Source organism: Hoplias malabaricus, chromosome 9 (assembly GCF_029633855.1).
Source record: "Hoplias malabaricus isolate fHopMal1 chromosome 9, fHopMal1.hap1, whole genome shotgun sequence".
Classification (NCBI taxonomy): domain Eukaryota; kingdom Metazoa; phylum Chordata; class Actinopteri; order Characiformes; family Erythrinidae; genus Hoplias; species Hoplias malabaricus.
This window is the reverse complement of record NC_089808.1, coordinates 29,582,772-29,603,741: the sequence shown is the minus strand read 5'-3', so window position 1 is coordinate 29,603,741 and position 20,970 is coordinate 29,582,772. Positions and strand designations below refer to the sequence as shown.

General features: G+C 38.1%; 1 protein-coding gene across 9 annotated transcripts in view; it reads right to left on the bottom strand.

The window, feature by feature from the left end:
- Nucleotides 1–20,970, bottom strand: part of mark2b (MAP/microtubule affinity-regulating kinase 2b) — a 53,257-nt gene that overhangs the window by 14,248 nt on the left and 18,039 nt on the right. For 5 of the 9 annotated variants that reach the window (XR_010804163.1, XM_066680625.1, XM_066680628.1 and 2 more), the window contains exons 2-15: nucleotides 18,369–18,542; nucleotides 17,600–17,653; nucleotides 16,329–16,377; nucleotides 15,064–15,129; nucleotides 14,822–14,892; nucleotides 14,304–14,360; nucleotides 10,920–11,156; nucleotides 10,306–10,425; nucleotides 9,286–9,388; nucleotides 8,740–8,852; nucleotides 8,275–8,410; nucleotides 7,984–8,123; nucleotides 7,261–7,349; nucleotides 4,623–4,769 (exon numbers count right to left, since the gene is read on the bottom strand). Coding sequence is in view for 8 of the 9 variants with exons in the window: in XM_066680625.1 (XP_066536722.1) it covers nucleotides 4,623–4,769; nucleotides 7,261–7,349; nucleotides 7,984–8,123; nucleotides 8,275–8,410; nucleotides 8,740–8,852; nucleotides 9,286–9,388; nucleotides 10,306–10,425; nucleotides 10,920–11,156; nucleotides 14,304–14,360; nucleotides 14,822–14,892; nucleotides 15,064–15,129; nucleotides 16,329–16,377; nucleotides 17,600–17,653; nucleotides 18,369–18,542 (1,556 nt within the window). In the remaining variant the exon portion in view is untranslated. The remainder of the gene's footprint in view (nucleotides 1–4,622; nucleotides 4,770–7,260; nucleotides 7,350–7,983; nucleotides 8,124–8,274; nucleotides 8,411–8,739; nucleotides 8,853–9,285; nucleotides 9,389–10,305; nucleotides 10,426–10,919; nucleotides 11,157–14,303; nucleotides 14,361–14,821; nucleotides 14,893–15,063; nucleotides 15,130–16,328; nucleotides 16,378–17,599; nucleotides 17,654–18,368; nucleotides 18,543–20,970) is intronic. The other 4 variants (XM_066680626.1, XM_066680632.1, XM_066680630.1 and 1 more) reach the window with 3 other exon arrangements.

The following is a 20,970-nucleotide window of genomic DNA, read 5'->3' as shown; positions in this document are numbered from 1 at the left end:
TCAAATGTGTTATGTAATCTTTCAAAATAATAAAATATGCTCAGCACTGAGAAAAGACACAGCAGACACCATATCCCTCATCCAATCTAAAAAGCTTAATTTTTCCTCTTTTTGTCCATCTCTCTCATAAAAATACAAAATGTTCAAAGGTAAGAAGGAAGCAGAGTAATAGTCCTAATAATTATACTATCACTAATCTGAACAATACAGAGAAATCATATAAATGTATGTGTGCATGTGACTGAAAATAGAAATGCACCTTCCTGGTACAGAAACCTGTCTGAACCAGCAGCCAATCAGCTGTGAGATGTGCTAGGATGGTCCCCTGACCATGGAAGTCATTAGCTTTGAAAGCTCACTGAAGTGTGGTACAGTTTAATAATGTCATCAGACGTTAAAATAATGAATTAATATCTTAAATGATAATATCAAATGACGTAATTAATACATCTTACATATGAAAAACTCCAATAACCTGACTTAATCAATGCTTTACTTGTTCAGATAAATATCAATATTCCAATATGAGTGTGAGCTCTCAGCAGGGAAAATTCTGTGAACACAATCAATTCAACAAAAAATAAATAAATAAAAAGAAAAAAAAGGGGTGCAGGATCTCCCAGATTTCTTAGATGTTTTGTTGATTTCTGGTTAATTAGCTACAAGAGAGAGACACAGAGGGTGGGTAGGTTTTTATATTGTTATACACATTGTACAATATTTACCTCCAAAAGAGTTTTTTTTTAATGATTAATAATCATTAAGAATTTCCTAATGACAATCCAGTAATACAAAAACAAGGAATAAAATATTGCTTTACTGTTGAATTAGCACTACACACTTACAGGATCCGCTAAACAGAACAGGGGGGCTAATATACACCCTTGCATCTGAACGCAGACACACATTCCTGCACACAGCACCTGAGTTTAGGAAACTAGGGAGCAGAGCTGGTCCAGACTTTCCTGGAGCCCTAAGTAAAATGTTAAGGGTCCTCCTACCTGAATTCTAAGGCAAAATGTGAACTTTTTTTTTTTAGCTAATTCTGTAACATCTACAGCACTTAAGGTGGAATAGAAGAAAAATAAATAAATCTAATAAGCATTTAAGGTGGAACTGAAACTTTGAAGAAGTCAACTTAGCACTTGGGATTAACTACATCATTTTTTAAGGTGGAATTGAACATTATAGACATGGTGTGTTTGGGAATGTTAAAGTGAGTACTGGACAATATAAAAAAAAATCGGTACATGTTAAATTTTTAGCTTCAAAGTTTGGTTGATGACACTTGTGCTGCGAGTCTTTTAAGGTTGTGGAGAGCAGATGTGCCTGCCATCTCTAAATATGTTCTCACGTCTATGTTCGTAGACTATAATTTATTAATAATGCAACCTTGAGAAGAACAGTCACAGGTTTACCTCATTCCTGTAGCTCCTGTAGTCTCCTGGAGTCTTTTTTCCTCTTTTCATATCCTACCATAGTTTCGCTTCATCTTCTGATGATAAACTAACTCGACAGGAGTGGGAGACGAGGGGGCCTTCGTTAATTTGCGGGACCCTATGCAGTGTGCGTAGTGAGTATGGGGCGGTCCGGTGTTCTGATGAGTTGTGCTAAGTTGTAGAAATGTGCTTGTTTCCAGCTCTGTGCATGCTCAGATCCAAAAATGTTATGTTTTACGTGATAAATCTGGTTTTCTCCAGTGCAGTACACAATCTTAGTTTACTGTTATTATTTGCTTGAGTGTTCCAAAACTGTACATGGCGAATTAAATGTAAAAAAACTAATTATGAAAGCAGATTTCAACAAAGTAGCACAACTCGTCCGAACACCGGCTCTGCTAGGGAGATTACTAATGGGGAACCAAGACCGAAGTGTTCAGTCCAATTACCATAAAGAACTTCCCAAAAAACTCTCTGTTTTAAACTGGGAATTTCAATAAAAATAAGAATAATAGGATAAGCATGCTTTCTATTTAATCTTTTAGGATTTTTTGTTGAACTTTTGCACACCTATTATAGCATTACTTCATAACAGCTAAACAGACATAAATTATTAAATCAATTCACTTACAATATAAACAATTTTTTTTGCAACAATCTAATATATGGTAAATCATCACGTTTGTTTGTCGTACATTTTTATGCATTGTTTTAGATAATTATGTTATGGAGTATTTCCAGTCTCTCCTGGAAAAACCTCAACAACCTTTAAGAAACAGCTTTTTGCAAAAATTATCAACTTAAAATTCAAGAACACTAATACTGTCATCTAAGATATTTGCTACATGACACAAACAAACTACACAAGGACTACATCAGACTTTAGAGCACATATATGAATGTGTTATGTTACATAATCATGTCTTTGAAAATATCTCTGTAAGTAATAATTATCCTGATGCAAACTACAGCACGCAAGACCTTATCACCATCATACTGATGTCAATTTACACTTTCGTAGGCTAAAGTACATGCACAGGAAGTACATTTACACTAGATATGTTCTTAAAGGTAAAGTAAACGAAAAACAATGTTAATGTAGTTAACACAACAGCACTGCTTCGTTGAATAATCCAGTTTCGTCTACAGAGAGCCATTTCATCACACCATTTATTATACAGGCTCATATAAACTCCCTTTATATATGTTAATTAATATTTCTGTTTCAAATATAGTAGCCATCACTGCCCACATACTTCTATTGGTCCTTTTGCACTGGCAACACATCCACTAGAGGGCAGTTCAGAGTCAAAAGTTTTTGACAACAAAAATGCTAACAAGCGAGGAGGTGGTGAAAATGTAATGCTACTTATACAAAAAGTATCTGTAAGTCAGTTCAATATTTTGTGACATGTAGACAGAGAATTGTTTTCACTTGTTTTAGTAATGGTCATGTTTAAGTATTGGCTACACTGCCACCATGGTTTCTATAGGTACTGCTCTGTTCCGTCTGCATACATAAGCTGCACAAATACAGACTTAATGAACGCAGAGTACGGACTAAATAAAGAAACAGTTAGTACATATACACAGAGGAAGTAGAGAGAGGTGACAAGGCAGCAGTACCTTCTCTCAGTGGTTCCCAAATATGTGAGGAAGAGATCACGGCTTTTAAATGTAACTTTTCACTCACTGTGACACAGCACCACACTGGACAATACTGGCTCTAGTTTTTCAAGAACAGCATATTTTTTTCTCCTACTACTTTAAATGAATTTGTAAAAGTACTCATTGAAAATCCAAACCATTAAAACTTTACCTGATGATAAAGAACTGAGTAAACATAAGTAATAACTACCCTCTTATAATCAGAAGGCACTGATTAACGCTTTCTTGCAGGAAAAGCATAATGCATGCATTTCAGTGCTGCACCTAAAGTTAAAGACAGATTAAGGGGAGTCTGCCTACTGCAGTCTGTGTGCTTATGATGTTGTCTGTCTCTGAAAGGTGTGTACACAGTGCTTTATATCCATTATGTCAATGCAGACAGACATGGATGTGGCTCATATCCAGACAGGCTTAAGAGACTGTACTGGTAAGGAAACATCTTGTTATCTGCAGAAGCATTGCTAGTGGGGTTTGCAGAAGAGGGCGACAGAACAGCTGTTCGGGTTTAGCTGGAGAAGGCAAGGTGGAGACGCCATGAGGTCATTCACAGGATGGGGAGGGCAAGAGTTGCTCAAATATCAGATTTAAAAGAGAAAGATGACTAACAAAGTGTCACAACTTTAAAAACACTCCATTCTTCTTAACTGTCCCATTTTAGGCAATGCTTTTTAAATGCTACATATGGCAATACTGTAAAAGTACTGAACAGATTATACCGCAAAAGAGAAGTTCTTTTGATTTAGCAGATATATTACAACCTTGACAAGTCTGATTCAGAACCAGCAGTATATATACACCTATAATAGTAATATTTCTACATTTTCAGGATAAGCTTTATCTGTCAATTGTCTAAAATTCAACACTTTCAAAACCCTGTTGAATTTTAAATTAGTTAAACAGGTATCATTGGACACGTTGTCATTGTCACAGAAAATGGTGTGTGTATATATTACGTTCATAAAATCATTATCTGCCCAACGGCTTTTGCCAAGTGCGTTTAATGTCACTTTTGTAAGTACAAAAATATGCACTGAAATTGCGGTATTTGATGTAATAACCTATAAATATGACAGAAAGAAATGTAGTTCTAAAATTAGTGTGTATTCCTTCAACTTGGGCCCAACTGCTGAGCTGTCAAAGACAACAGTGATGTCATGCCTGTAACTGAGAAAAATCTCAGCAATTTCCATGCACGACAATCATTTGCATATCAAAATGACATCAGGAACTGAGATCAGGAAAATTAACGGAGGATGCATTCAATCATAATCTTTGGCAAGGCATTATCTAATAACTCCCAAATTCTTCATTAGGATAATTCATTTGAAGTTTTGATTTATTTTTAGTCAGCCTCATATGATTCACATTTTCCTTACAAGACTTATTGCTTTAAAATCTCTTCTGCAGCCAGTTAAGATCCTAATGTGACCTTTACCCAACCCTGCCATCCTCTCAGTTATGAGTAGAAAGATAAATGACGCTTGAGCAGTAGTGTGAGGTTGATTGGGGACTTGCCTGGGCTGGTGTGTGTGCAGGTCAGCGGGGCAGGGGTGGGCTGAGGAGGACAGGGACTTGTGATGGCGGGAGCGTGAAGAAGAGGATGAGGAGGAGAGCACGGCAGCGGCTGAGGCCGTGGATGCGCGGGACCCAGGGGTGTTCAGGCTGAGACAGCAGTGCCACCGCACAAAAACACGCACACACACACACCGTCACACACATAGACATGGGCGTGTATGTGTGTGGAGGGAGGGAAGAGCAATTCATTAGAAGCCATATTTATCACACAATGGAAAGGGAGAGTCAGGGACAGCAGAAAAAGAGAGAAAAAAAGAGAGAGAGAAAGAGAGAGAAAGAACATGCTGAGGACAAAGACACAGCACAAAGGAAAGCAATAAGCTTTGGCACTGAGAATATACAGAGACAGTACAGCGTGGTACGAGAGAGTATGAGAGTTAGAGAGAAAAAAAGGGAGGGAGGGCAAGAGAGACAGTGAGTGAGTAAGAGAGAGAGAGAGCGAGAGCGAAAAAGAGAGAGAGGTCAAACAAAGTACTGATTACAAAGAAAAACACCAAGCAGAAAGAAACACACAAAAGGATTAGTGGAGTTTGTGGTGGAGAAAAAATACTATCACCTTTCTGTGAGGCAAAGTAAAAGAGGGAGAGAGTAAGCCTATTACAGGTTGAGTACAGAAACATAACAACAGAGTTAATGGTGCCTTTTTTCCATCACAAGCCAATCTAATCCTTTTGCACGCACGCTCGCGCACACAGTAAAAGAGAGGAAACAAAGACCATGTGTGTGTGTGTGAGAGAGAGAGAGAGAGAGAGAGAGAGAGAGAGAGAGAAAGAGAGAGAGAGAGGGAGAGAAAGAGAGAGAGAGAGTACAAAAGAAAGACACTGAAAAAGAGGAAGAAGCAGGAAGTTGAAGATAAAGGGGGAAGGGTAAAACCAAACACAAGTACAAGACTAGTTAATGATTTAAGTAAAAGCCCATGAGTTTAAACAGAGGTCAATGAAATCCACAGCACTTTTTGCAGCTTTTACAGCACACACATCTTACACACAGCACACTCAAAGCTTTAATCGTATATTAGAATAAAGCTTTCAAATAAACAATGAGCAAAAGCCAAGCAAACACTGCTAAAGGAATTTCTACACACTGGAATCAACTCCTGCTTGACCAAGGAAAAACTGGTTCTCTTCAATTAATAGCTTTATATTTTAGACAAGACAGTCTCAAGACCACTCTCTTATTACTGGAATTTTAGAGATGACCACCAAATATTTATTTATTTTTTGTTTGCCTTTTTTTGTTCCAAAGATACAAGATTACTTTTATCGATATTTTTTTATGATAATTTATATTTAGTAAAAATTATGTACTGTATCAATTAAATAAAATTGGCTTTTATTTTTGTACTACATGGACTAGTGATGTGTCTGTACGTAATATTACAAACATGTAGTTCCCGCAAGGCAGGAATACACTCTGGAGGGGGCCCCAGTCCTTTACAGGGAAACACACACACTCACATTCACTTTTGAGTCGTCAATAAACCTACCAACATGTGTTTTTGGACTGTGGCAGGAAACCGGAGCACCCGGAGGAAACCCATGCGGACACGGGGAGAACACATCAACTCCTCACAGACAGTCACCCGGAGCGGGAATCGAACCCACAACCTCCAGGTCCCTGGAGCTGTGTGACTGCAACACTACCTGCTTAAAGTTATTTACTTTATGGGAAAGCTGTAATAGGTTGTATTTTTATTTATTTTTTTAACACTTCTATTGTATAGTATAGTAACAAATAGACTTCTTTAAATGCATGTTATGTGGGGTATAGTGATAAGTTGTTATAGCTATGTGGTTTAGCTGTTATTTAGGACATGACAAATTATAGACTGTGTGTTACCTAAAAACATTTCTATTAGATTTCACACTGTAATGTGACAATTGTTACTATCAGCATACGATATGTCTTTGTGTCTATCCTCTGTTCACATCTGATTCCAGTGTGCAGTGAACACTGCAATAAGATTCTAAACCTAGGGTTTTTAGCATTAATTACATGATCATTATACACTGAACGCCAATCACACAAAAGCCAATACAGAACATGTGAGCATTTATGCATGTATATCTGAGCTTTAGCAACACAGATGATTGGGAGGGACCACTGATGATCCAGTGAAGTGAGAATTGGGAAGGGGGTAAGGTAAAAGTACAGGTTTAGAGGAAGTGTGTGGATTAAAGATGAGCATAGTTGTAGTTTTTAGAAATACCAGGCTTGGGTTAGGGTTAAGGAACAGATTCAAGAAATTGCTCATGTGAAGTTTGTCTGTGTGTGTCTGTGTTCTGTAATCCTAAAAACATGATCAAGGACTAACACTAGGTAACAGCTGACTTCAGAGATGACGTTTAGTTATAAGTGCGGGTTAAAGAAGCATGCGATTAAAATAACACCAGCAATCGAGGGGTTAAAAATGTGACCTTGTAAAAATGCTCACTTAAGTGCATAGCTCACGCCTTGGCCTGTCTGTGTGTGCGCAACGTGCAACTCTCGTGCAACTAGAATGCAAAAATTCTGGAGCATGTGTTTAGACCCAGTAATTTTCTTGTATACATTATATGGTAGTCGTGTGTTCGTGTACCTGTCTTTGCCGTTTTGGACTCCCAGTGTAGACCTCTCAGTGAGAGGAGAGTTTCTGCTGCGGCTTGTGCCCGTAGACAGGATACTGTTCTAGAGGGCCATACACCAAACAACAGGGTCAGCAATTCGCTTTTCAGTGTATCATTACTGACATAACAATTGTCATATCTGAAAGTAGCTTTGCAGATGAAGAAAAAACATTTTTTGTAACTATAAATCTTGAAAGCCGTAGCAAAACAATGGCATTTTCTACAGTTTGACCAATCTGGTAATAATATAAATTGTGAATTATGTGGTTGTGTTTGTTTAAAATATAAAAAATACACTCTGTATATCCAAAAAGAAAAAAAAAGTGATATAAAAGCACATGGAAAGATGAGATTCAACACAGCGAAACTGATAAATTATTTTACAGTTGCAAACTGGGGCATGCAAAAGACATAGCTCCCCTGACAGTGCCTTTTTTTATTTTTATTTTTTTATTTATTTATTTATTTCTAAATCATCCTCAGACCTATCAGGTTCATGTAGTTGATAAAAAGTTATACACCATGTAATGTTGAACCATTTACATGGTTATATTCATCATTCAGGGTTCATGTAAAGGACAGATAGAATTTTGAATGAATGAATTAATAAACAAACAAATAAATAAATAAATAAAAGAAGTAAAAATAAGAAATATAGTAACACTTTTTCATGTAACACACATATTTACACTTACAGTGGAAGGAGTGGAGCTCTTTTTGCGGTCTCCAGGGGTGATGGGGCTAGGTGGCACTTTGGTGGAGCTGCTGGACCCTTTCCTCCCAGAATCCTCAGTGGTGTGCTTGTTCTCCCCCTGAGGCCTTTTAGAGTATGGACCTAAAGTGAAAGAGAAACAGAGAGAGAAAGAAACAGAAAGAGAGAGAGAGAGAGAGAGAGAGAGAGAGAGAGAGAGAGAAAATTAGTACTGGCAGAGTACTAATAGGACTATGGGAAAAAACGTATGTGGTTAACTAGCCAGGTCACTCACCCTGATCTGTAGCTCTACGTGGTTTCTGAGTAGATGACACACTGCGCTGTACCTTGTGAGGTGGGGAGGGGGCATTACTGTTTGTGAGGTCACTTCCTGGACGCGGTTTAATCAACATGCTGACTCCCTCGTCAAGCTGCAACACATACATTATAGACGTATGACAAACAGATTGCTGAAAGTAGACATCAGGATTATCATAACATCAAGATTTGCCAATGTAAATCTGTAAACGTGCCCTTGTGGAGACAAGACAATGTGTACACACACTACCAAGCTAGTCCTGTAAGCATGTTCAGAGTTAACATGATTACAGCCCTCCTTTTTTCAGTCTGGTGCATAATATTACAGGAATACAAATCATGTGTCAAGTACAAATGAAAATTTATCGCCTGCTAAGTGAATTATTACACTCCTAGTGCTTATGTGTCACAAGAATAAACTTGAAGAGTATGTGTGTGGCACCTCAGAGTTCCTATAGTCAAGTAGCAGGTATGTTGCCATGACATCGTCATATTTTTGGTTGACGAGAGAATCCTGGATCTCCTCTTGAGAATAACCCATCTGGAGCATAATATCTAAACAACAGAAATAAGACAAAATGTTACTGACAACCCCCTACAACTTCTTTAGTCTTTGCAGTGCTGCGTGTTCATATAATTCACTTAGATGTTATTAAACTATTTACGAGTGACACAAACAAAAGAAAATATGTGTAAGAAATGTCCCCCTCAGCTGTGTTACTCTGATTAAAAATACAATAAAAAATAATAATAAATTCTTAGCAACATGATATCAGTGTGTTAAATAATTCATAAAATAAAATATATTGCAGACACTTTTCTTTGATCAGTTTCTCTAATATTAAAATGCATGTATAATCACCAATACCAAACGTATCACTTAAAACTCTTTTTATATTATTTATATCATTTCCTTTTGGCTTCATTTTTAATTTCCACATGTTTAAAATAAATAAATAAACAAACAAACACAGAGAGACACACGCACCTGTTCTCTTGGGGTCCTTGTAGTCAGGCTGGGGCTCAATGTAGGGCTTCAGTTCCTCCTCCTCATGACCCACATTCATCCAGCGATCCTTCATAATCTGCTGCTGAGAGCAAGAGTGATATACAGATAGAAAGACAGAGAGAGAGAAACATGTTTTATAACTACATAACACACATGGATGGTTTGTTTGAGGTTACAAAGCATAAGGGGCTTCTGAATAAACAATTAATTTACTGCTACATACTGCCTTATTGATTAAACCAGGTCAGTATCTTCACTGCAGCTTCTGAGTGGCACAATGAACACAAGATTGATCCTGGCGATACCTTAGCCATCCAAGGCTAGGAGTGCAAGAGATATAAGCTGGCTTTATTTCTTCTTTACTCTCGTTGGGTGGATAGGATGGCCCTCCTTTTTCCCCATTACTCAGGGCAAATTTAGCTAAAGGGGCATCTGTTAGGCGAAATAATTCCCTCCAAGGGAATTTAGCTGTCCAGTGCCATGCACCAATCTAAAAATTTTAAATCTGCGTACCTTAAAGGCTAAGCACCAGCTATATGAAAGTGTCAAACAAACAAATAATATGAGTATGGAATATGGAATATGAGTTCCTAACTTGTGTTTATTGATAGTAATAAAGCATGTTATTTCTTACTAAGTTCAAGGAATAACCGTTGGTCGTCATCCCCCGCAACGGTGTTCGGAAACTCTAATAGGCGTCTTGCATGTGACGTAGATGGTGGACAACAACTCTAGAAGTTGCACTTAATTTAATGCAAAATGACTAAAAGGTGAGTTGTTTTTGGCTGCAATAATTCAATGTACAGTGGGAATCTGTGTACAAATGGCCCAAAGATCCCAAAATTGTCCACCAGTGACGTCACGGTTGCGTTTAAGAATCTACTTAGCGAGCTCAGGTTTTTCCGTCAATTTAATACAATTGTCAGTTTTAAAGCAAATTAAGCTGCTATTTTCATTTTAATACATTCATTTAAAAACACTTTAAAAAAATATGTGCACCTCCAAACTGCCTCTTTTGGTTGGGTTGAGGATGAGGAATTTTTTCAGTAGGTTCTCACAGTCTGTAGACATGTAGAAGGGAATCCTGTACTTTCCCCTCAGTACACGCTCTCTGAGCTCCTATAAGAGAGAAAGAGAACCATGGAGAAACATCAGCGAAATTCTTTCTTTGTTGACGAGTGCATGTCCTATTGGTTAGAGAACTTGGGACGGGAAAATCACTTGTTCAAGAGAGGGAGAGGGACGAGACAGTCCCCCCAGTTTTCCTTCCAGACATGGGAAGTGAAGAAACAGCGCTGTCTCCTCCCTCAACATCCACAGCTAATGTACCCTTGCGAGTTTGTGTGTGTGTTTTCAATACCACAGATAGGTTTAAATGTCACAGACATTTTGTTGTAAATTGTACAATTACAAATATTTTCTAATCTGCATTTCCCAAATAAAATTTCTTGTATTACTGCATTTCTATTTTTGTTAAATTTATTAGCATTTGGTTTGGCAGTGTAGATGATTTTTTTGTTTTGTTCCGTTATACTTTTATTTACTTATTTATTTTTTGACAAAAATGCAACATTGAAATATGACAAAAAGACTATCGCCCATTCTCCTCTTACTTTTAGGTTCTGTCCATCGAAGGGCAGTGAGCCACTGACCAACGTGTAGAGGATGACCCCAAGGCTCCAGACATCCACCTCAGGTCCATCATACTTCTTGCCTTGGAAGAGTTCAGGGGCAGCATATGGGGGGCTGCCACAGAAAGTGTCCAGCTTATTCCCCACAGTGAACTCATTGCTGAAGCCAAAGTCTGCGATCTTAATGTTCATATCTGCATCTAGCAGAAGGTTCTCAGCCTAAAGAGCAGGTGATGGAGAAAAGAAAGGAGGAGGACAGAGAGGAAAACACCTGATTTACACATTGTCCCCTGAATCAGTCTTACCAGCTGACACTGTCATGTGCTTAAAGAAATTGCTTTTACATACACCATTAATACATCTTCTCTCACATTCAGTTAAGGGGCTGTCTTTCCACTTTTACACAATGAAAGGGATTTGATATTTTTTGGGTAAGTGAGAGAGAGAGAGAGAGAGAGAGAGAGAGAGAGAGAGAGAGAGGACGAGAACAACAACAACAAAAAAACAAAGGCCGTATATAATTTTTTTTCAGATTTCTTATAATGTTTGTGAGGAGTTCTGTGACAAAAATATTATAATTAATTTTGCATGACATTGTTTGACCCCCTATTTTCCCTTAGAAATAAACAGGCTGCTTATGTTTCTTTGCCTTTAAGATTAGGAATCGTCTCAGTTCTGAATCCCTATACTGTACCGTGCCTCATTCAAAGTGACTCAGGCTTAAACACTCCTTACAACATCAATGCAAACAGGCAGAGCTGAATGTTAGAGATGAGGGCTTGAGGGCAGAATATAAAAGCAGTCCTAACTAAACAAGAGTAAGCAAATATATGAGAAACTAAAATGCCTTCATAGATTAGAAACCTTTTTATAATCCATCTCTCAGCGTCTTGTCTAAGTTTTTCTCCCAAACTTCTGCGCTTTTTCAAAGCTCTCCTGATGAGGCCTCTCACACACGAGGACATGAGTTTGTAAGAGCATGTGCCTGTGTGGTGGTGTTGAAATGCACAAGCACCCTCAGTGCTGCCACTCATGTTTATCCACCAACGTTAGCCAAGCGGAAAGGCTGCGTTGCCTAGCAACAGATGCAGGGTGCTAACTGGGCTTGGCTGGCAGTTAAATATTATACGGCTAACATAGACCAACTTTCACAACATTACACACGCTCCTATCTCTCTCTCTCTCTCTCACACACACACACACACACACACAAAACACTTTCTTCTCCCTTACTCACACACGCCTAAAAGAACACTCTTAGACAAATTGAAGTAATAGTTTAATTCCTCTCTCTCTCTCTCTAAATTTGTGTGCCCACTGACATTAATGTAGAAATATTTCTTACCACATCGCTTTAGATAATTTCCGCTGACCCATTCATTATAGAGCATCTTCAAAATGTAAAGTATAACTTGTGTGTAACAGGTTCAAACAATGCTGAAGAAAACATCCCCCAACCATGATGCCTCCTAATCATACACTACAGATTAGGTCCTTTCCAATTTTGGTGTTCAGGTTCACAACTTCAACTAAACATGAAGTTCTCTCCTGTCCACAAGTACATGCTCCTCAGCAAACCTAGCCTTTTGGTGAGAGTCTTAGTTACTACAGATTGTGGGCTTTCAGTATGAATTCACACAGACAATGAGACCTAGCCCATTTAGCACTTAATGAGCAAAAAATTCCAGATGCAGTGTTCTACCTATTCGCCATTCACAAGCCTCCACATACTTCTGCTCTCATGTGCATTTATCTTGCATGGAAAACAATTATATTTTCAGGGACCGAATTAACAATGTTTTAAAGCTTCAGTATTCTAGAAATCAAGGCCTTGGTGTGAACACACTTTTTGCACTGCTGCTAATTCGATGTCACAGGGCAGCCCCAGATGGGAGAGCTGAATGCCCAGGTCTGTCAAAAACTGATGGCTGTGCTGACGGGAATTGTTAACACATTAATTTTTAGTAATAATCCAATAATCAATAGTACTTCTTTTCATTGTTACACTAGTCACTTCACAATTCCATAAGCCGCCGTTTGCAACCTCATAATTGCAGTACTGCGCAGCTTAAATGGGTGTGCAGAAAATTTAGGATTGGGACCAACATGAGCAGAAAGTACAGGATTGGATATGTGAGCCAAAAATCATACTGTTACTAATCTAGCTCAAATCTAGCACAGAATTGCTTGCAACACAGTAATAAAGCAAAATAGGTCAAATGATAACATCAAGTAGCTAAATAAATCTGTGCATGTGATTATATTAAGATTTGCATTGTACAACATTTGATTAACTAAAAAAAGTGTATAAAAGATGTAAAGGAGCTTCTCTTTTTAAAATATTCTGTATATTTTCTGTCAGAGCGCTGCAAGTACAGACAATATATAGTAAAACTTTACAACATCTTTCACTAATATAAACCTAACATTAATTATTTTCTGACTTATTTTAAAATGCTGTTTTGTTTTTATATGTTTTCTTATTGATCTTCACTAATTAAAAGCAGTGCTCTATATTTACAGTATTGCTATAACATTAAGACATATTAAGGACGGAGGACAAAACTATCAAGGAAGAGACAAAAGAGAAGAGATTAATCACCAGTGAAGTGTTTTTCCTTCTATGCTACTTCATAATGTTAATTACAGTGACTCTGGCAGTTGGCAACTTTTAACTGTATGAAAAAATGTTTGCAGTCTACAATTCAAGACAACAAAGCTGTCGTGACCAACACACTGTTATTATTTATAAAGAACATATCCAGTCTATTACAAATCCAAAGAATTTTTGTTAATATTTGATTATTTACTGTCATCAGATTAGCTTATAGATTATTTTCAAGAAGTGTTTGAAGTGTTGGATATTGCAATTAACTCCAAAGCTCAAGAGGTCAGAGTGACAGGGCTATGGACCTACACAGTGAAAGTTAAGAATAGGTGTGGCATAGTCACTGGAACAGGGAGGGGATTGGGTGATCAAATGACTGTAAAATTGATAATGATGGACTGTTTTTAAACAGTAAACAAAGAGAGTGAAAAAGAGGGAAGAATATTGGTGAAATCAAACAGTATAATTAAACAGGCAGTGTGCGCATGTACGTAAATGTGTGCAATTTATTTTTAGAATTTATCAGGGGATCTTCATTCTTGATTAATTCATGCCAACTCGGATGTGTTTTAAGATGAAAGGGATGTAAGGGCCATTACAGAACAAATGGAGATAAAAATTCACAGAGACAATCCTGCTCTCATTCTCTTGCATAAGTGCCTCTGCATGTTAACCAAGCCCCACAAAAGGTCACACGCACGTTCATGCTCACTCTCTCTTTCTCTCACTCTCAAAGTAGAGGCTGATCCATCATTTACCTTCAGGTCCCTGTGTACAATGCACTTCTGGTGGCAGTACTGCACCGCAGAAACAATCTACAAAAAAATAAAAATATTCAGACAAAAATAGAATTAGATGCATAGACCACAGACAAGGAGAGGTAGACCAGCATACAGTTTGATCAACAGACACATAGATAGATTGATACATAGGCAGAGGGACAGGCAGACAAAGAGATTAAGGAAGAGCAAGGGAGAGCCAAAGAGAAGGACAGAGAAATAAAAAGAGAGGGGGAAAATAAAAAGGAGAAAATGGGGAAGAGATCAAGAAAACAAAATGAAAACCAGCAGGCTGAAGCTGTAAGTAAAATGAGTGAATGAAAGAATTACACAGTAGGGTTAAGTGCACATGGGAACTGTCCCACTCTAAATTAGATGCTCAGTCTGTAATTAAACTGTCACCATTAAATACGAACACAGCTGAGCTTATGAGTTTAATGAGCTCTGTCTCTCTCAGATACACACATAGGCACTTAAGCAGACAAAACACACTTTACCTGTCTGAATTTGGCACGTGCTTCCTTTTCTTTCATCCTCCCATGAGCGACGAGGTAATCAAAAACCTCCCCTACATGCATATGAGGGGCAGATTAAAAAAGTTAGAGTGGAGTGGGAGTGGGCAAGATTGAAAAAAAAAGAGAATGAGATACTTGAAATATTGAAATATTTAAAGGCACTGTTCAAAGTAAATTGACAAGTAAGACTGCTACTGACAACAGGCTTTAAAAGGTCTCCTTACCGCCACTGGCATACTCCATAACCAAATACAGTGTCTTCTCTGTCTCAATCACTTCAAATAACTTCACTAGAGAGAGAGAGAGAGAGAGAGAGAGAGAGAGATTGGATCCTATTGTAACTGAAGGTTGTAGCATTTTCACACTCAAAAACATTATATAGTCATCAGTAATGGGTTCAAAAATGAAGCACAGACTGTAGCTTCAATATTACCAACTGTATATCCAGACACTGTGCACTATTACTGTAGAACAGAAGGATTACTAACGCAGTTTGCATAATTTCCATAGAAAACCATAAACCAAATGGGAAGCTCTGGAGCTGCTGCCCATGAGTCTGATGTCACCACATAAACCTCTAGGATGGGTTAGAGTGGTCTTTGTGATCCATAACTTACCATCGTTAGACTTTACTACTACCCTCATGGCTGAATACAATATATTCACAGCAATGTTCCAGCATCAAGTGTAAAACATGCCCAGAAAAGTGCACAAGAAATGCTGGATGAGCAGATGTGAGCCACAAAGAGTACATATCGTGAATAAAAAGAAGCTAGATTCACTCATCTTTATTGATACTTTCCACAAAAATGAATTCATTAAGTTACATGAGCGATAATGCAAACAGAGTTATTTATTCTGATGGAGATCTGTAAGTGCTAATAACATGGAAAATAATTAATTTCAGAGATACACCATGTGACTGAAATAATTACAAGTTGCTGTGCTGCTTACGTTGTAATATCTGACTGGATTCTTTCACACAATCAGAACAAAATGGGTGTTATTCCACTAACTGCAATCAAAACAGTCTCTGACAAATCCATCAATAGAACCTAAACTACACTGAATGGTAATAACTGTATTGATCTTCAGCCCTCTATCATTTGAACGTTGTCAGTAAAGTGGACAATGGGGCATGCTGCAGGAAAAGCATTGTAAAAACCTGCCCATATTCAAATCCTCAATGTACAGTTTTAAACTGGTTGAAATGGGGCCGAATCCTCCTCTCGCTCTCTCTTATGCAGCATTCTCAAAGCATCCAGGGCTTTCCTTTCATATCTCAGCTTTCATCTTTCATATTGATGAGAGCAAGCTAGACACTAATGAGCTACTGCTGCCATCAAGGCCACTGGGGCTACACATACACACTATTCTCACTGAGGATTTCCAACAAATTCGCAGTCCCGACAGAAAGTGAATATCACGTACAACTAATAGTGGTTTTCAAAAATCACTCTGCACAACGATATAGAACTCATTCTCTCACCTATGTTTGGATGATTTAAAAGCTTCATGATTCGAACTTCTCGGAAGAGCTGAGGGCAAAGAGAAGAAAAAGCATATAGCTTTAGAAGATTCCCAACACTTAAATAACAAAACAAAATTACATACAAACTGAGTTAATGAATGTAATTTTTGGCACTTCCTCTGCAGCACACAATATAAATTTCTACTTATTCCGGATAAGAGACCCTTTCGGGAATTTGTTTTTTACTCCATTGTGTTCCCTTATGTTCCCTTATGCAGCAAAGTAAATATTGTCATTGGTATATATAGTCTAAATTATATATTTAAAATAAAATAAATTAATTAAAAAAGGGCCAAATTTCATGATCAAAAAATATTCACATTCACCATCTGTAACCTGGGCGGCACGGTGGCGCAGAAGGTAGTGTCGCAGTCACACAGTTTCAGGGAGGTTGTGGGTTTGAGTCCTGCTCCGGGTGACTGTCTGTGAGAAGTTGGTGTGTTCTCCCTGTGTCCGCGTGGGTTTCCTCCGGTTGGTAAGTCAATTGGCGACTCAAAAGTGTCTGTAGGTGTGAGTGTGTGAGTGAATGTGTGTGTGTGAATGTGTCTGTGTTGCCCTGTGAAGGACTGGCGCCCCCTCCAGGGTGTATTCCCGCCTTGCGCCCAATGATTCCAGGTAGGCTCTGGACCCACCGCGACCCTGAACTGGATAAGGATTACTGATAATGAATGAATGAATGAACTATCTGTAATCGCTTTTCCAGTTCAGGGTCGGGGGGGTCCGAAGCCTACCCGGAATTATTGGGTACAAGGCAGGAACACACCCTGGTGGTGGTGCCAGTCCTTCACAGGGTGACAAATACTCACACACACATTCACACCTAGGGACAATTTTGAGTCACTAATCTACCTACCAACGTGTGTTTTTTGACCGTGGGAGCACCCAGAGGAAACCCACGCAGACACGGGGTGAACACATTAAGCTCCTCACAGTCACCCAGAGCAGGACTTTAACCCACAACCTCCAGGTCCCTGGAGCTGTGTGACTGCGACACTACTTGCTGCGCCACCGTCCCACCCCACAAAAATAAATAAAATCCTGCAGCTTCTGAAATGTCTTCTGAAAGACATAACTGTGGGGAGTGATGTGTGTACTGTATGAGCTGGAGGACTCGCCCACCCCTCAGTAAAGGAAACCATTCTGCCCCTCTTCCTGTAATTAGCCCCTTTAAGCATACTCTCAAGAGATATAGATAGAGAAAGAGAGAGGGAAAGAATTTGCAGACTCACTTTTTGAAGACTAGATGAGTTAAGCTGTGTTTTGTCTATGATTTTCACAGCCACCTGAATAAAAAACAGGAGACAAAGACAAATAAAAGTTGTCATTCTTACTACAAGTATATTATACTAATAAAGACTAGACTGATCATTATCAGGTATATTAGAAACTGAAAAAAAACATTAACCTTAAAAAGTCTAGCATAGTTAAAAAAAACAGCTATTAAACAGGGTTAAGAAACAGGCAAAGAACTGAGCAAATTAGTTTCTATCTGTGAGTGTGTTCATCTGGTTTGATTAACCATTGGTTTATTAAATAATATCAGGTGTGCTGGTGATGAAGCAGCTAGAGATGTACTTTTAACTAGATAAAAAAAATGTTAAGTTATGCTACAATAATTGGAATAAATGTTCTCATGTATATAAAGCTACAAGCAAATTAATGTCCACATGTAATAGTTTCTTACTGTCAAAGTGACTATTACGAGAATGTAAAACATGCATTATCAATAAAAATTGCCACATTTCATTTGCCATGACAGTCCTAATATAGATTACTGTAACCTACTCTTCCTTGCTCTTTCCTTCCAGAAACTGACATGTGACACTTTACAACTGACTATGTCAGCTTTTAACCCAAAGGGGAGAGGGAGAGGGAAAGAGGGAGAGAGAGACAGAGAGAGAGAGAGAGAGAGAGAGAGAGAGAGAGAGAGAGAGAGAGAGAGAGAGACAGAGAGATGGTGAAGGAGGTGGTCACAGGTCAAATGAAGGCTCTGGTTACCTCTTTTCCCGTCAGGACATGTCTGGCCAGTTTAACTTTAGCAAAGTTGCCCTTGCCGATGGTCTTCAGCAGCCGGTAGTTCCCTATGTGTGGCTGCTCATCTGCCGTTGTGGCGACAGGATTCCGGCACCGTGGCATGCTGGGACGTCCGCCTGATTTAGAGTCCAAGGGGGTCTAAAGAGAAGTTAAAGTAGAAGACACTCAGAATCAAACTTGTTCCAACTAATCTTCCCACAAAGTGACAACACAAGTTAAGGGTATAAGGGTGTAATGGTGTGTGTGTGTGTCTATGTGTGTGTGTGTGTGTAGTCTGTGTAAGCATGATCTGGGGAGACAGGTGAAGCTCGTTAAGGTCACAGGCCAGCAGGCTCTGGATAGACAGGACGAGACACACAACTCTAAACACACACACAATTTGTTTTAATTAATGTCATTTATAATTCTATTTTCATCAATGTGCACTACATGAGCCAAAATTTGTCAAAAACTATCAATATGTAAAATGGCAAACATGGAGAATTATCCCTGCTTTACATTAGATATTAGAACTGTGAGGAGCTATCTGCATTTAGGTTAAGGTGAGCTATATGTTTAGTTCTAGAGCAGAAAAGCCACACCAACTCATCCAAATGGTACTGGAAAGTGCTCAATTTCACTGCTAACAATTCAATGTCTATCCCATGAAAAGCGACACAACCTGCTGCACCACACAGTCACACATAGTTAATAAACTTTAATTAAATTCGTGCAACTCTATATGCTGGTCAAAAATAAATAATTTAAAATCTGTGAATTTACAATTCAAACTGGTCTATATATTTAGATATTTAATATAAAGTGCACAGTGCATGTCTTTAACAACACTTTGGGTTAAACTGCTGATGCAAAGGCAAGTTTATGAAGCAACTGACTTAATTACAGATACTTTCCCAACAATTAATTGTCCAATAAACACTGTTACACTTGCACCAAAAAGCTTTTAAAGGGGAAGTTACAAAGCTTATTGTCCACTTTTGAAAAAACTCTGGAATATACTGCTGTACAGTGACTTAATGGATAGAAATAACGTTAACATACTGCTCTTGAAAGAGCTTAGCCTAAAAAACATGGTCAAACCTGATGTGTATCAACATTAACAGATGTCCAGTAGAATCAGAGTAGGAAAATAAAAAATGAAAGCAGCATATCACGCTGAATGAAATATACTCCCATAAGAATTCACTCAGATGATCCAAACTCCTATAAACTACCTAAAAGCTGCAAACACAACTCCCAATCCTAAACCCCCAGATTTACCACATTACAAAAACTAAATATTATGCCATTATATAATTATAATAGTCAGTATAGATAGTATAATAGTACACCAACTATACTAGCTATGATTTCTTCAGGACAAACTATGACTATATCCGTGAGTGTGTCCAACTAAAGAAGCTTAAAAAAACAGTAGAGAATAAAGAGTTCTGGCACAGCAGACCCATTATCCGCTTTCTGACTTGAAAACAGAAAAATAAAGTCACAAGGAAATAAAAACAGGAAAATGTCCATCAGTTTTCATTTCTGGGGCTTTGGTCAGTGCAACCTGAGACAGTAAACAGTGCATAAACCATCAACTGTTCCTGGCCTGATTCATTTATCTATAGCCCTGGTACTGTTTTGTTTATATAACAGAAACATCTCCAATATCTCTGACAAAAATGTAGTGAGGCCACACACACACACACACACACAGTCATACCGTAATGTGTAGACTTGCTTACTGATGAGCACTTATTTGATGATATACAAAAAAATATCATGACAATTTTCAAATAAAAGACTTGAATTGCAGCAAGAAGGACACCAAGGTGCCACATCTCAATTACCATTTACAATGCTGATGCTTGGAAATCATCTGACAGTATGATAAAATGTGATAATGTCCAATCCTTGGATGAAGTTCTTTAGGTCATTAAAAAAAAAAAAAGAGTGAGGTGTTTGCTGTACAAAAAATAAAGGAGGACACACTGCAAATGGAAAGAGAAGACACCTACAGATAGTGAATTAAGAACTCTGGCTTTAGAGGGCAGAGCGCTCTCTCTCTCCCTCTCATGTTTCCTTTGTAAATAAGGTAGTGACGGATGCATACTTTTCCACACATCCAAAGCTCATTCTATATATTTGCTTATGTACTTTTACTTTTCTTGTTTCAAGTAATTTCTAACACTTTGAATAATTAAGGTCTGGGCCCTGAGGTGACCGGTTTATTTTTCTGAAAACACCTGCAGCTTGTTTGATTTATTTTATATTCATTACTTTTCATATTGATGAGTTTTCTTTTCATGAAAAATGAATAGGAAGATGCATTAAGGCATTATGTACTATTGAAGATGAAATCTTTCAAGGAATTAGAAATACAGTTTGTCTGACGACGACAGCATGTATGGTGTACCAGGTGCTTCCTTGGTAATATTTTGTGCACATTTCAATAGAGTTTCAACTCGCACGTATTTTTCTTTGATGTCCCTTTAATCTTGCAAGTGAGTTATCTTAAATCTAACCTCTTCTAAAATGTATCTGGTGTTTTGACTGGAAATTAAAGGAATAGAATATGGTTTTT